This window comes from Heteronotia binoei, chromosome 3 (genome assembly GCF_032191835.1).
Source record: "Heteronotia binoei isolate CCM8104 ecotype False Entrance Well chromosome 3, APGP_CSIRO_Hbin_v1, whole genome shotgun sequence".
In the NCBI taxonomy this organism is placed as follows: domain Eukaryota; kingdom Metazoa; phylum Chordata; class Lepidosauria; order Squamata; family Gekkonidae; genus Heteronotia; species Heteronotia binoei.
The window spans coordinates 180,975,887-180,990,775 of NC_083225.1; the positions used below are offsets into that span (position 1 = coordinate 180,975,887).

General features: G+C 48.2%; 1 protein-coding gene across 2 annotated transcripts in view; it reads right to left on the minus strand.

Moving 5' to 3' along the window:
- Positions 1 to 14,889, minus strand: part of TMEM135 (transmembrane protein 135) — a 289,517-nt gene that overhangs the window by 14,041 nt on the left and 260,587 nt on the right. For both annotated transcript variants that reach the window (XM_060234967.1, XM_060234968.1), the window contains one exon: positions 2,834 to 3,001. In XM_060234967.1, the coding sequence (XP_060090950.1) occupies positions 2,834 to 3,001 (168 nt within the window). The remainder of the gene's footprint in view (positions 1 to 2,833; positions 3,002 to 14,889) is intronic.

A 14,889-nucleotide genomic window follows, 5' to 3' on the forward strand; every position in this document is an offset into this window, starting at 1 on the left:
TTCCAGAGGAGATCCGGGAAACTACAGGCCAGTCAGTCTGACTTCAATACCGGGAAAGTTGGTAGAAACCATTATCAAGGACAGAATGAGTAGGCACATTGATGAACACGGGTTATTGAGGAAGACTCAGCATGGGTTCTGCAAGGGAAGATCTTGCCTCACTAACCTGTTGCATTTCTTTGAGGGGGTGAACAAACATGTGGACAAAGGAGACCCGATAGATGTTGTTTACCTTGACTTCCAGAAAGCTTTTGATAAAGTTCCTCATCAAAGGCTCCTTAGAAAGCTTGAGAATCATGGAGTAAAAGGACAGGTCCTCTTGTGGATCAAAAACTGGCTGAGTAATAGGAAGCAGAGAGTGAGTATAAATGGGCAGTCTTCGCAGTGGAGGACGGTAAGCAGTGGGGTGCCGCAGGGCTCGGTACTCGGTCCCATGCTTTTTAACTTGTTCATAAATGATTTAGAGTTCGGAGTGAGCAGTGAAGTGGCCAAGTTTGCGGATGACACTAAATTGTTCAGGGTGGTGAGAACCAGAGAGGATTGTGAGGAACTCCAAAGGGATCTGTTGAGGCTGGGTGAGTGGGCGTCAACGTGGCAGATGCGGTTCAATGTGGCCAAGTGCAAAGTAATGCACATTGGGGCTAAGAATCCCAGCTACAAATACAAGTTGATGGGGTGTGAACTGGCAGAGACTGATCAAGAGAGAGATCTTGGGGTCATGATAGATAACTCACTGAAAGTGTCAAGACAGTGTGTGTTTGCAATAAAAAAGGCCAATGCCATGCTGGGAATTATTAGGAAGGGAATTGAAAACAAATCAGCCAGTATCATAATGCCCCTGTATAAATCGATGGTGCGGTCTCATTTGGAGTACTGTGTGCAGTTCTGGTCGCCGCACCTCAAAAAGGATATTATAGCTTTAGAGAAGGTGCAGAGAAGGGCAACTAGAATGATTAAAGGGCTGGAGCACTTTCCCTATGAAGAAAGGTTGAAACGCTTGGGACTCTTTAGCTTGGAGAAACGTCGACTGCGGGGTGACATGATAGAGGTTTACAAGATAATGCATGGAATGGAGAAAGTAGAGAAAGAAGTACTTTTCTCCCTTTCTCACAATACAAGAACTCGTGGGCATTCGATGAAATTGCTGAGCAGACAGGTTAAGACGGATAAAAGGAAGTACTTCTTCACCCAAAGGGTGATTAACATGTGGAATTCACTGCCACAGGAGGTGGTGGCGGCCACAAGTATAGCCACCTTCAAGAGGGGTTTAGATAAAAATATGGAGCACAGGTCCATCAGTGGCTATTAGCCACAGTGTATGGAGCACAGGTCCACCAGTGGCTATTAGCCACAGTGTATGTGTGTATATAACATTTTTTGCCACTGTGTGACACAGAGTGTTGGACTTGATGGGCCGTTGGCCTGATCCAACATGGCTTCTCTTATGTTCTCTTATGTTCTTATGTTCTGGTAGCGCACAGGGAGACTTTTGGGTCTCCACCCCTCCCTGGCAATATTCCCTCCAAGATGTGGAGTCTTGTGAGCAAAAATTCTACTTCATGCACGACTAACATTAAAGTTGCGAGCTACTGCATAAATTAGTCATCTGGGGCCATTTCTCCTGAGTTAAGACAAAAGTGTGTAAGCCAGAGGCGAAATAACTGAGCTAGCTCACACTAACCCAGCTTAGAGGGAACACTGCTCCCTGGCACCTTTTTTTGACCTGAAATGGACCCAGGGAATGGCTGTCTGTTCCACTGGTACCTCACCAGTGCACATGGAGGCCACAATGGAGCATGCAGCACCCCACTGAGACTGTTTCAGGTCAAGGAAATGGGGCAGTGGAAGGCAGATATCCTTTCTTCCCCACTCCCCTACCCTGATCTAAATTGGGCCCCACATGTGTGGAATGGAGCTCACAGCTGAAAACTCAAAAGGCGTATCTGGATCATGGGGACCCAGGAAAACCTGCAATGTGTATTTAGGGCCCTAAAACCATGTTGGATTCCCTCTCCCCACCCCTCAGAAGAGGCAGTGCTTTTTTTGAGAAGGAACGCACAGGAACACAGTTGTGGCTGGCTTGGTGTCAGGAGGTGTGGCCTAATATACTAATGAGTCCCTGCTGGCCTTTTTCTACAGAAGAGCCCTGTGTGAAACAATGGTGATGTCAGGGGTGTGGCCTAATAGGCTAATGAGTTCCTGCTGGGCTTTTTCTACAAAAGAGCCCTGTGTGAAACAATGGAGATGTCAGGGGGTGTGGCCTAATAGGCTAATGAGTCCCTGCTGGGCTTTTTCTTCAAAAGAGCCCTGTGTGAAACAATGGTGATGTCAGGGGGTGTGGCCTAATAGGCTAATGAGTTCCTGCTGGGCTTTTTCTACAAAAGAGCCCTGTGTGAAACAATGGTGATGTCAGGGGGTGTGGCCTAATAGGCTAATGAGTTCCTGCTGAGCTTTTTCTACAAAAAAAGCCCTGAGAAGGGGTGTGTAAATTGTGACTGATCTTTGAACATATGAAGCTGCCTTATACTGAATCAGACCCTTGGTCCATCAAAGTCAGTATTGTCTTTAACTAATGTCCTCTGAAAGGGGAAACTTCCCTCCTCCTCCCTTGTCTAGTTTAACAAAAAAAAAAAAGAGCTTGGGAGTCTCACACTAATGATTATATTTTACAAGAAAGATGATTAACATATGTGCCAGCGAAAAGCGACTGGTCTCCAGCCCTGCGGCAAGGGGGATGAGGGTTCAACGGCGCAGCTGCTGGGAACGAGTAACTTTAGAATCGTTTCGAACTCATTCTTTTCCCCCCAAAGTTTTCAGCACTTCAGAAACTTACTTTGTATATACTGACAAATGACCCCAGAAAAGCCCCGAGCTGGAAATTTTCTTTGTTGTAGAAGAGCGAGAGCAGCCGGGAAGGTTTTGTAAACAGATGCCGGAACGCTGACGGGATTCGAAGGCAGCACTGGATCAAGTAACCGACGCTAAACATCCTAATGAAGCCCTAGAGAAGATATTAAGAACATGAGGGAAGCGAAAGGGGGTGGGGGTAGGTGGGTGGGTGGGAGAAGCCAGCTGTCTTGAGGAGTCCCACCAATAAACCTCTCCATAAAAACCAAAAACCTTTGGAAAACTCTGCTTTGCGAAACATTCACAGACACGTCTTGGAAACCAAGTTTCCTTCTAATTCTCCTTTGAAGCCATTAAAGAGAATGATGGCAGGTTCTCCGTACAGACACAAAACAATTGCTGACAGAGGAATCAAAGAATTGGAAGGGACCTCCAGGGTCATCTAGTCCAACTCCCTGCACAATGCAGGAAATTCACAAACACCTCCCCTTGAAATTCACAGCATCAGCATTGCTGTCAGATGGCTGTCTAGCCTCTTCCAAGGAAGGAGAGCCCACTACCTCCTGAGAAAGTCTGTTCCACTGAGGAACCGCTCTAACGGTCAGGAAGTTCTTCCTTATGTTGAGCTATTGGGTAAAGTTGGCATGTGTCAAAATCTGAAGGGATTTCAACTGATCTCCGGACTACAGAGATCAGTTCCACTGGAGGATGGACTCATACCTTAGTGAGGTCTTTCCCCTTTCCAGCCCCCCCCCCTCCAAAGCATCCCCCCCGGAAGCAATTTTTTGGCAACTGTGTGACACAGGAGTGCTGGACTGGATGGGCCATTGGCCTGATCCAACATGGCTTCTCTTATGTGACGCAGAGTGTGGGACTGGATGGGCCATTGGCCTGATCCAACATGGCTTCTCTTATGTTCTTATGTGACACAGAGTGCTGGAATGGATGGGCCATTGGCCTGATCCAACATGGCTTCTCTTATGTTCTTATGTGACACAGAGTGTTGGACTGGATGGGCCATTGGCCTGATCCAACATGGCTTCTCTTATGTTCTTATCCCCAAACTTTCAGGAATTTTCCAACCTGGAGTTGGCAACTCTGTGAGCTTCCTTCTACCCTAACCCAGATTTTGCGTCTCCTATGACTGGGCCATGTAGATCAAGCACGGATGGGATCCCTTCCTTCCCACTGATGTTATGAGGACAGTGGCAAGCATCCTTTCTTGTGCTGGCAAGTGGAACCCAAGCAACTAATGAAACCATCCCCCATATCTGCAGGCCTTTTTCTGTGGCCCTCACTCCCTCCCATGAAAGCATTACAGCACAACCCATGGTCCTTTCTCTCTTTTGTTATCATGTCCAAACAAGAGGGGTGTACCGGTCAAATAGTCTTTGTATTTTCTTAGTCACAGCTGAGAAGACAGATACCGCTGGAGTCTTTTTTGGGGGGCAGCCTCTCATGCTATCAAAAGAGCCCCGTGACGCAGAGTGTTAAAGCTGCAGTACTGCAGTCCGAGCTCTCTGCTCATGACCTGAGTTCGATCCTGGCGGAAGCTGGGTTCAGGTAGCCGGCTCAAGGCTGACTCAGCCTTCCATCCTCCCGAGGTCAGTAAAACGAGTACCCAGCTTGCTAGGGGAAAAGTATAGATGACTGGGGAAGACAATGGTAAGGAAAGGAAAGGTCCCATGCAAGCACCAGTCGTTTCCGACTCTGGGGTGATGTTGCTTTCACAACATTTTCACGGCAGACTTTTTACAGGGTGGTTTGCCATTGCCTTCCCCAGTCATCTACACTTTCCCCCCAGCAAGCTGGGTACTCATTTTACCAATCTCGGAAGGATGGAAGGCTGAGTCAACCTCGAGCCGGCTACCTGAAAACCCCACTTCCACCAGGGATCGAACTCAGGTCGTGAGCAGAGAGCTCGGACTGCAGTACTGCAGCTTTAACACTCTGCGCCACGGGGCTCTTTTAAGGCAATGGCAAAGCACCCCGTAAAAAGTCTGCCGTGAAAACGTTGTGAAAGCAATGTCACCCCAGAATCGGAAATGACTGGTCCTTGCACGGGGACCTTTCCTTTCCTTTCCTCATGCTATCACAGAGGATGAGAATGTGAGTTCAACTGAAACAGTGGTGGAAAGTGACGTCAAGCTACCCCATGGTGTTTTCTTTTCTTTTCTAGATTTTATTTTATTGAATCTAACCCAATACGAAGGAAGCGTAGGGAAAATAAATAATAAAAATATAAATCTAACATACAAGAATCCAATTTAAATCATTGGATGCATAGAACAAACACTTTACAAAAACAATACGTAGTATGCTAGGTATTAAGAATTAAGAAATAGCCTACGATTCATTCTAATAGGCAAAAAGGAAATATTCCCAAAGAATTCCAAAACTGATGTCCAAAGCAAATCATAATCTATAGACAAATCAGTATCATTTTTGAAGAAAGGGTTATCCATTGTCTTTCCCATTACATGCTGGCCCCATACTTTATCATACCAGAGAGCCAGTTTGGTGTAGTGGTTAAGCGCGTGGACTCTTATCTGGGAGAACCAGGTCTGATTCCCCACTCCTCCGCTTGCACCTGCTGGAATGGCCTTGAGTCAGCCATAGCTCTCTTATCTGGGAGAACCAGGTCTGATTCCCCACTCCTCCGCTTGCACCTGCTGGAATGGCCTTGGGTCAGCCATAGCTCTCTTATCTGGGAGAACCAGGTCTGATTCCCCACTCCTCCGCTTGCACCTGCTGGAATGGCCTTGGGTTAGCCATAGCTCTTGCAGAGGTTGTCCTTGAAAGGCCAGCTGCTATGAGAGCCCTCTCAGCCCCACCCACCTCACAGCATGTCTGTTGTGGGAGGAGAAGATGTGGGAGATTGTAAGCCGCTCTGAGTTTCTGATTTAGAGAGAAGGAGGGGGTATAAATCTGAAATTCTTCTTTTTCTGCTACCACATTTCAATCATAGGGGTGTGTGGGGGTTTCCAATTTTTAGCAATCGTCATACGAGCTATCACCAACTTATCAGGCCAGATATCAAATAAAAGAAGTTTAAAATCTACTGGAATGGTTAAATGGAATATAAGTTTTATTTGCTCTACCACTTTATTCCAAAAATTTGACACCCCATGGTGTTTTCAAGGCATGAGATGTTCAGGGTACAGGATACAGGGTAGATTTAGGGTGCACTGTTTGAAAGCATCCCCAAAATGAAATATCTCCTCTTGTAGGAAGCCTACTGTGCCAATGGGCCACTCTCTTGCATTTTCAAAGTTTTAAAAAGCAACTGTGCATGCACACAAAAGCTTATACCCAAAATTAAACTTTGCTGCTCTTAAAGGTACCACTAGGCTTGTTTCACTGCTTCAGACCAATTCGCCTATCCACCTGAATCTAGCCTCAAAAATAGTTTGGGTGAACTCTTAAAAACTACTGCAAATTACCATGACACTTTCTTAATACATATTTATATGGGTCCAATTCTGCTGGGTGATAAATTGCACTGGGAACTGTGGCTTAGTAGAAGAAAAGGTTAGGGGAGGAATGCCTATAATGCTTTCATTGATTCATTGCTTAGAAAGAATTATAAGTATTCTTCTTCTATGTATGGAGTATCTTTAAAAAAAAAAAACCCAAGGTATTTGAACCATACACTTATTGCTCTGTGCGCCTTCTCTGCTAAAGATTAATCTGCACTGCATAAAGTTTTTTATTGTCTTAAAAGCTTCAACAGACTTGAGGGGAGGGAGAGGAAAGAAAAGTTACACAGTTGCAAGTATCACCACGCAGATGAGCCCCTTTCAAAAGCTGATATACGTTTTTCAAAAAGCCAGCGACCAACGTTCTGTTCCAACACTGCAACTCAATACCAGGCAAATATTCAAAACAGAGTTCAGTAACAAAGCCGCCAATTTGGACATCTGCAGAACGACATTCATATAAACAATAAAACAAAGGGGGAGTTTTATTTCGGCCCCCGTCTTTATTGGCCAGCTCACCTGCGCTTCTGCTACCCTACCCATCTCCTCGTTCCCAAAACAGAACAGAGGCATGACACTAAACTTTGTTCCAAAAGGGCACCCTCAAAACCTGCCATTTTCTTCCTGAACCATCTGTTTTCCTCTGCAGTTGTTTGCTCTCCTTCCCTTTTCCCCAGCTCACTCCCTCTATCCCATCTTTATCCCTCACACCACACCTGTGTCACATGACTTCTCATTCATTTGATTCATAGAATCACAGAGTTGGAAGGAACCTCCAGGGTCATCTAGTCCGACTCTCTGCAGAATGCAGGAAACTCACAAACACCTCCCCCTAAAATCACAGGATCTGCATTGCTGTCAGATGGCCATCTGGCCTCTGTTTATAAAACTTCCAAGGAAGGAGAGCCCACCACCTCCCGAGGAAGCCTGTTCCACTGAGGAACTGATCTAACGGTCAGGAATTTCTTCCTAATGTTGAACCAGAAACTCTTTTGATTTAATTTCAACCCATTGGTTCTGGTCCTACCTTCCGGGGCCACAGAAAACAATTCCACACCATCCTCTATAGGACAGCCCTTCAAGTACTTGAAGATGGTGACCGTATCACCTCTCAGCCGCCTCCTCTCCAGGCTAAACATGCCCAGCTCCTTCAACCTTTCTTTACAGGACTTTTTTTTTGTAGCATGAACTTCTTTGCATATTAGGCCACACACCCCTCATGTACCCAATCCTCCTGGAGCTTACACTAAAAGCCCTGTAAGCTCCAGGAGGATTGGCTACATCAGGGGTGCGTGGCCTAATATGCAAAGGAGCTCCTGCTACAAAAAAGCCCTGATTTCTCCACTGAACATTTACTTAAGAACATAAGAACATAAGAGAAGCCATGTTGGATCAGGCCAACGGCCCATCAAGTCCAACACTCTGTGTCACACAGTGGCAAAAAATTTTATATACACACATACACTGTGGCTAATAGCCACTGATGGACCTGTGCTCCATATTTTTATCTAAACCCTTCTTGAAGGTGGCTATACTTGTGGCCGCCACCACCTCCTGTGGCAGTGAATTCCACATGTTAATCACCCTTTGGGTGAAGAAGTACTTCCTTTTATCCGTTTTAACCTGTCTGCTCAGCAATTTCATCGAATGCCCACGAGTTCTTGTATTGTGAGAAAGGGGGGAAAGTACTTCTTTCTCTACTTTCTCCATCCCATGCATTATCTTGTAAACCTCTATCATGTCACCCCGCAGTCGACGTTTCTCCAAGCTAAAGAGTCCCAAGCGTTTCAACCTTTCTTCATAGGGAAAGTGCTCCAGCCCTTTAATCATTCTAGTTGCCCTTCTCTGGACTTTCTCCAATGCTATAATATCCTTTTTGAGGTGCAGCGACCAGAACTGCACACAGTACTCCAAATGAGACCGCACCATACGATTTATACTTCCCTGAACATGTCAATCTTCATGGAGTATTTCATGGCGGGGGGAGAAAGAGAAGCTCCACTTCCCTCTGCCTTGAGAGCCAGTTTGGTGTAGTGGTTAAGTGTGCGGACTCTAATCTGGGAGAACCGGGTTTGATTCCCCACTCCTCCACTTGCATCCGCTGGCACAGCCTTGGGTCAGCCACAGCTATCGCAGAGGTTGTCCTTGAAAGGGCAGCTGCTGCGAGAGCCATCTCCAGCCCCACCCACCTCACAGGGTGTCTGTTGTGGGGGAGGAAGGTAAAGGAGATTGTGAGCCACTCTGAGACTCTTTGGAGTGGAGGGCGGGATATAAATCCAATACCTTCATCTACCTCACAGGGTGTCTGTTGTGGGGGAGGAAGGTAAAGGAGATTGTGAGCCCCTCTGAGACTCTTCGGAGTGGAAGGCGGGATATAAATCCAATATCTTCATCTACCTCACAGGGTGTCTGTTGTGGGGGAGGAAGGTCAAGGAGATTGTGAGCCACTCTGAGACTCTTCGGAGTGGAGGGCGGGATATAAATCCAATATCTTCATCTACCTCACAGGGTGTCTGTTTTGGGGGAGGAAGATAAAGGAGATTGTGAGCCCCTCTGAGACTCTTCGGAGCGGAGGGCAGGATATAAATCCAATATCTTCATCTACCTCACAGGGCGTCTGTTGTGGGGGAGGAAGGGAAAGGAGATTGTGAGCTGCTCTGAGACTCTTCGGAGTGGAGGACGGGATATAAATCCAATATCATCTTCTCCTTCTCCTCCTTCTCCCATTTCTTAATCTCCTGTCACTCAGAAAGCTCCATCCAGCCCTGGGGATGCAGCTGGGAATCGGGCAGGAGGACACCCGCTGTAAAGATGTCAAATCCAACGCTTGTCTTGGCCCTCAGAGCCCACAAAACGTCAATTACATTTTGGCAGGGAGCAGGGGGAAAGAGAGCACAGCCTATCCAAAACCGGATGGCTCCAGATGACTCTAACCGCTGAGCAGAGCCAAACCACACGCTGAAAGGAGAAGGCAGGAACTCCAGGGTTACTGACCCAAAAGAAAATGTCATCCAAACCCCAAATGCAGCGTGGGGGAAAACAAGCCCTTTCGATAAATTGATAGCTTTGGAGCTTGTTCGGCTCCCCACGTGTACTGCATGTCTTTGGGGTTCATGCAGGGAATTATGTGACACATTCCGCCTTGCAACAAAAGAAGACAGATCCAGGTGGGCTAGGCATGTTGGTCTGAAGCAGAGGAACAAATTTTGAGTCCAGCGGCACCTTTAAGACCAACAAGGTTTTATTCAAAGGAGACTGTAAGCTGCTCTGAGACTGATTCAGAGAGAAGGGTGGGGTATAAATCTACGGTCTTCTTCAAGGTATGAGCTTTTGTGTACAAATACACTTCTTCAGAGACATTTGCACAGGGGTAGAATTCTATCAGGAGCTCCTTTACATATTAGGCCACACACCTCCGATGTAGCCAATCCCCCAAGAGCTTACAAGGCTCTTTTTTGTAAACTCTTGGAGGATTGGCTACATCGGAGGTGTGTGGCCTAATATGCAAAGGAGCTCCTGATAGAAATCCAGCCCTGCATTTGCACTGAAGTGCACAGGGCCCATCAATTTTCAGCTGTCCCCAACTTTCCTTGGATTTGTCCAATGTGTCCTGAAAGCGGGGCTTTTTTTTGTAACAGGAACTCCTTGGGCTCCTTTGTAGCCAATCCTTCGAGAGCTTGCAGGGCTCTTAGTACAGGGCCTACTGTAAACTCTCGGAAGATTGGCTACATCTAGGGTGGCCAGATCGTCCCACCCACCCGGGAAAGTCCCACCCCTGCCCCCAAATTCCCACCTCACGGGTTGGCTAACCCGGGACCAATCAAATCCCGGGTTCGCCAAAATCCCACTGAGGGGCGGTGGCTGCAGCGTCCTTCTCCTCGCAATGCTCATCAGCTGCGGCGGGCGAGAGGGAGGCTCGCTGGTGGGCTGCATCAAGCCGTTCTCCTGCAGGTGCGGCTGGCAGGGTCTGCGCGGGCACTCGCGCTCCCCTCGGGGAATCGTTGCCAAGGAGAAAGCTCCTGCTGCCAAAACGCGCCCGCCGGCAGGCCCTGCTTTGGGGTTTGTTTTGAAAGAGAGCCCTGCAAACCTTTGCAGGCTTCCGGAAGGGGAGGCCAGGGAGGGAGAGCTCAGGCCGGGCTCATTCAGGCCCACGGCGGCCGCTCCTCTCCCGAAGGGGAGGCAAAGTCCAGGCTCCAGATCCCCAGGGCCTGGGGCGTGGGGAAGAGCTCGCCCGCGGCTGCCCAAAGCCTGCGCCGGACTCGGAAGGGGAAGGCGAGCCGGGTGGCATGACATCACCGGAAGTGACGTCACCGGAAATGACGTCACTTCCTGTTTGCGGCAGCACGCGCTTCGCGCGCGCACATGTTCCTGGCTGGCCTGCAGATATTATGGCCACCCTAGAGCCTACATCAGGGATGTGTGGCCTAACTTCCTGCTACAAAAAAGCCCTGCCTGCAGGTATTTCTTTGAACACCAGGATTTACATTTCACTTCCATAGCTTAGCACCCACAGTAGCTGTGATAGGGGAACTGAACAGCCTTCTGAGGAACTAAAGTGCTTTTCACTTCTCTGAATTTAGGAGAATTCACCTGCTAAGCACAACGGTTTACCATCTCCTATATCTTCTCCCCCCAAAACTGACACCCTGTGAGGTGGAAGGGCTGAGAGAGCTCTCCCAAAAGCTGCCCATTCAAGGACCGGAAGCTTTGTTTCATTTACCGTGACGCTTCTTTCTCGGTGGTCCTGGAGTGGGTCAGTCCTTACTACTGGGAATGTAGCTCCTCCTCTTCCAGGATAGGGCCAGCTCAAACTCGATCCTGGAGGGAGTTTGGTGTAGTGGTTAAGTGTGCGGACTCTTATCTGGGAGAACCGGATTTGATTCCCCACTCCTCCACCTGCACCTGCTGGAATGGCCTTGGGTCAGCCATAGCTCTGGCAGAGGTTGTCCTTGAAAGGGCAGCTGCTGTGAGAGCCCTCTCAGCCTCACGCACCTCACAGGGTGTCTGTTGTGGGGGAGGAAGGTAAAGGAGGTTGTGAGCCGCTCTGAGACTCTTTGGAGTGGAGGGCGGGATATAAATCCAATATCTTCATCTACCTCACAGGGTGTCTGTTGTGGGGGAGGAAGGGAAAGGAGATTGTGAGCCGCTCTGAGACTCTTCGGAGTGGAGGGCGGGATATAAATCCAATATCTTCATCTACCTCACGGGGTGTCTGTTGTGGGGGAGGAAGGTAAAGGAGATTGTGAGCCGCTCTGAGACTCTTCGGAGTGGAGCGCGGGATATAAATCCAATATCTTCTTCTTCTTCCCAGTCATATCCAAGCCTTGCCTCGCCTCCCAACTCCACTATTTAAAACAGGGAAGGAAAAAGCATACTTTCCACCCCCCCACACCGCAAGGTTTTCCAATATCAGACTACCCCTCTGTGATCAAAGACCTACATTAGGGGAGCTCTAAAAGGAACCCAGAAGAAACAGAACCCTGCTCTCAGGAAGAAGAAACTTGCAGGGGGGAAAACAGAGCACAACTGTCTGAACCCAGATAGATCTTGAGCAAATCATCCATACTTGGAAGCCGCCCCATGTCAAAGGGTGACCCGCTCCAGGACCACCGAGAAAGAAGTTTCACGTTAAGTGAAACAAAGCTTCCGTTCTCCGGTGGTCCTGGTAGTGGGTCAGTCCTTACTACTGGGACATAACAAAACAGTGCATCCCAGGATGGATTTAGCAGCTTCCTCAGGCAGACAGGATGCTACTGAAAGCAACCTCTATTGAGGCCGTCTTATCTACCCAGTAATGCCTGGAAAAGGAATGAATTAAACTTCCATGTGGCTGCCTTACAAATAACTTCCAGTGAAGGAACTACACTCCCTTCAAAGGGTGAACTGTAAAACTTTGGGAAGGATCTAAATTTTCAGCTTCATAGGCCTCCCTGATACAGCCCCTCAACCACCAATTAAGGCTGAAGCTGTGAACTGCTTCCCTAAAGATGTTCTCCTAAAGGTGAGGAGCAAGGCCTCAGTGGAACAGAGTAGATTAGTCCTGTCTGAGCAGGACATAGGACCCAAGAACATTCAAACAGCGCCACTCTTTCGTTCTATCAAGTAATGGGTTATAACAGAATGAAGGTAAAATTGCGTGCTCTGATCTGCAGAAAGGGAATTAACTTTAGGAATAACCACCGGTGCTGGATGTCACACAACCAATACTCTCTAAGCTGCAGAGTCCTGTGAGCCAAAACTCCACCCTGCGAGCCTAGGAGATGGGCCAGAAGCATCAGCTCTATGGAATTCATCCCCATTACCTGTGGCAACCTGTGAATTTTTGGTATCTATTGTGAGAAGAGCACTCAATCCCAAACAATGCCAATCAGAACCCCTAGGTGAACAATCACCTGGGTTGGAAACAGAGTGGACCTCTACATGTTGATGGCAAAGCTATGGTCTCTCAGGACCTCCATAAGTCATCTGTAAGGACTTGAGAATCTGATCCCCGGAGACCACCTCAACTAGGATGTCGACTGGAAAGGGGAAATAGTTCAATTCCCTGCAGCCACAGAAAGCTATGAGGGGAAAACTAGAAACTTAGTGAAGAAAACCCCAAGGGGAGGACTTCAGACTCAAAGGTAAAGTCCAATATTGAAAATGAAGTCCATTATATGCAGATCGAAAAAAATTGCAATGGCCTGGAGCTATAGGAATGCTGAAATATGCCTCAGATAGATCCATGAAGGCCATGAAGGCCCCTTGCTGGAAAGCAGCCTTCAGGGTCTCCATTCTGAATTTCCTGGTGCCTGCACGACAATCCATGTTAAATCCAGGATGACCCTACCATTCCTGTCCTTTTGTGGACTATGAAGAACACTGTGTTACTGAAAAGACACAGGTTCTACAGCTCCTATCTCCAGCTGATATAGAAAGGCCAGCTGGAGTGGATTGTATTTGTTTGGGAAATCAGTTCTTGGGAACTTCCAGGAAAATGATGGCAAGTACACTTTATCCCCAGCAAGCTGGGTACTCATTGTACCAACCTCGAAAAGACAGAAGGCTGAATAAACCCTGAGCCAGCCACCTGAACCCAGCTTCTGCCGGGATAGAGCTCAGGTCATGAGCAGAGCCTAGACTGCAGGGCTGCAGCTTATCAATCCATGCCATCAGGTTCTTAAGCTGGTGACAGACCTGAGCCACCGGAATGCAAACTTCTGTAAATGACTCGCCAGTTCTGATGCCATGCAGGTTCATGGCCTAGTCACACTGATTTTGATTCTTAGTTCCCTTAGAAGCTTGACCTGTTTGCCGGAGAAAAAAAATAATGACCTATTCTCTCTGGATTTGTGCTGCCACTTCCCTTTAAAGGGTTTGTTGTAACCTGGCCTGTCAAAAAAAAAATCGCAAAAAAATTGTTAGCACCATTGAAAGAGACTGTTTCCACTCCCGTTGCTGGGACGGCATCCCAGTATCTGGTGCTGTTCACATTGGTCAGGTCTGCTCTAGAGAAGGGAAAACGTGACTGAGTCACTACAGGATTCCCCCAAAGTCTCTCAGGGACCCTCTGAAGGACCTGTTCTGTCCTTTGGCATGCCATCTGTGCCCATGGAGAACACTGTCCTTTGGAACATCATCTGTGCCTGGGCGACGCAATTCCACAGACTGCTGCTGATTCTGCCGCTCACTTCTGAGTCTCCACAAGTGTGGGATCATGAAGGAACCAGCCAGGAGGGATGCTGGTAGCAAAAGTGAAGCTCCAAGACCACTGAAGGACCATCCCGTGGTTTCAGTGTCAAAGGAGCCATGCAGCCGGCTGCTGCAGCGAAGAATGGGATACCAGAGAGGCGTGGGTGCCTGTTTCCCTGGTCGCCTCAGTTTCTTTCTTCTTATCAGGATCTTCGAACTCAACAGAGCTCATCCTGCTTCAAAGGCAGGGCCGGTAGCACTGGGAAACCAGGGGATAAGCCCCTGCCCTCCAGGATCAAGTTTGAGCCGGCCCTATCCTGGAAGAGGAGGAGCTATATTCGGTAGTAAGGACTGACCCACTACCAGGACCACCGGAGAAAACTCTGCGAGAGCTATGGCTGACCCAAGGCCATTTCAGCAGCTGCAAGTGGAGGAGTGGGGAAAACAAACCCAGTTTTCCCAGATAAGAGTCCGCACACTTAACCACCACACCAAACTGGCTCTCTGTGAAGCCCACCATCTTTTCTGTCACCCACCAAGTGTTTTTAGAAAGTGGGTGGAACCAGGTAGGGCTTTTGGCAGCAAGGCTTCCAATTAGAGATTTGATTGGCTGTGCAGATTTTTTTAAAATGTTACTTTGGCAGCGGCTGATGCTATGGCACAAGGATCCGCACCGTGTTACTGACGTTAAGCTGGGGCAATCCCTTTGTCCCGCTCTGCTTCCTGCAGCAGCTGTTTTCGGGCAGCCATTTTATTGCTGAGCCCACTGTGTCCATGTCAGAATTCCAAAGGTGCCTCTAGGCTCAAAAAGGTTGGGGACCCCTCGTTTAGACCTGGGGTGTCAAACATGCAGCCTGGGGGCCAAATCAGGCCCCTGAAGGGTTACCATCAG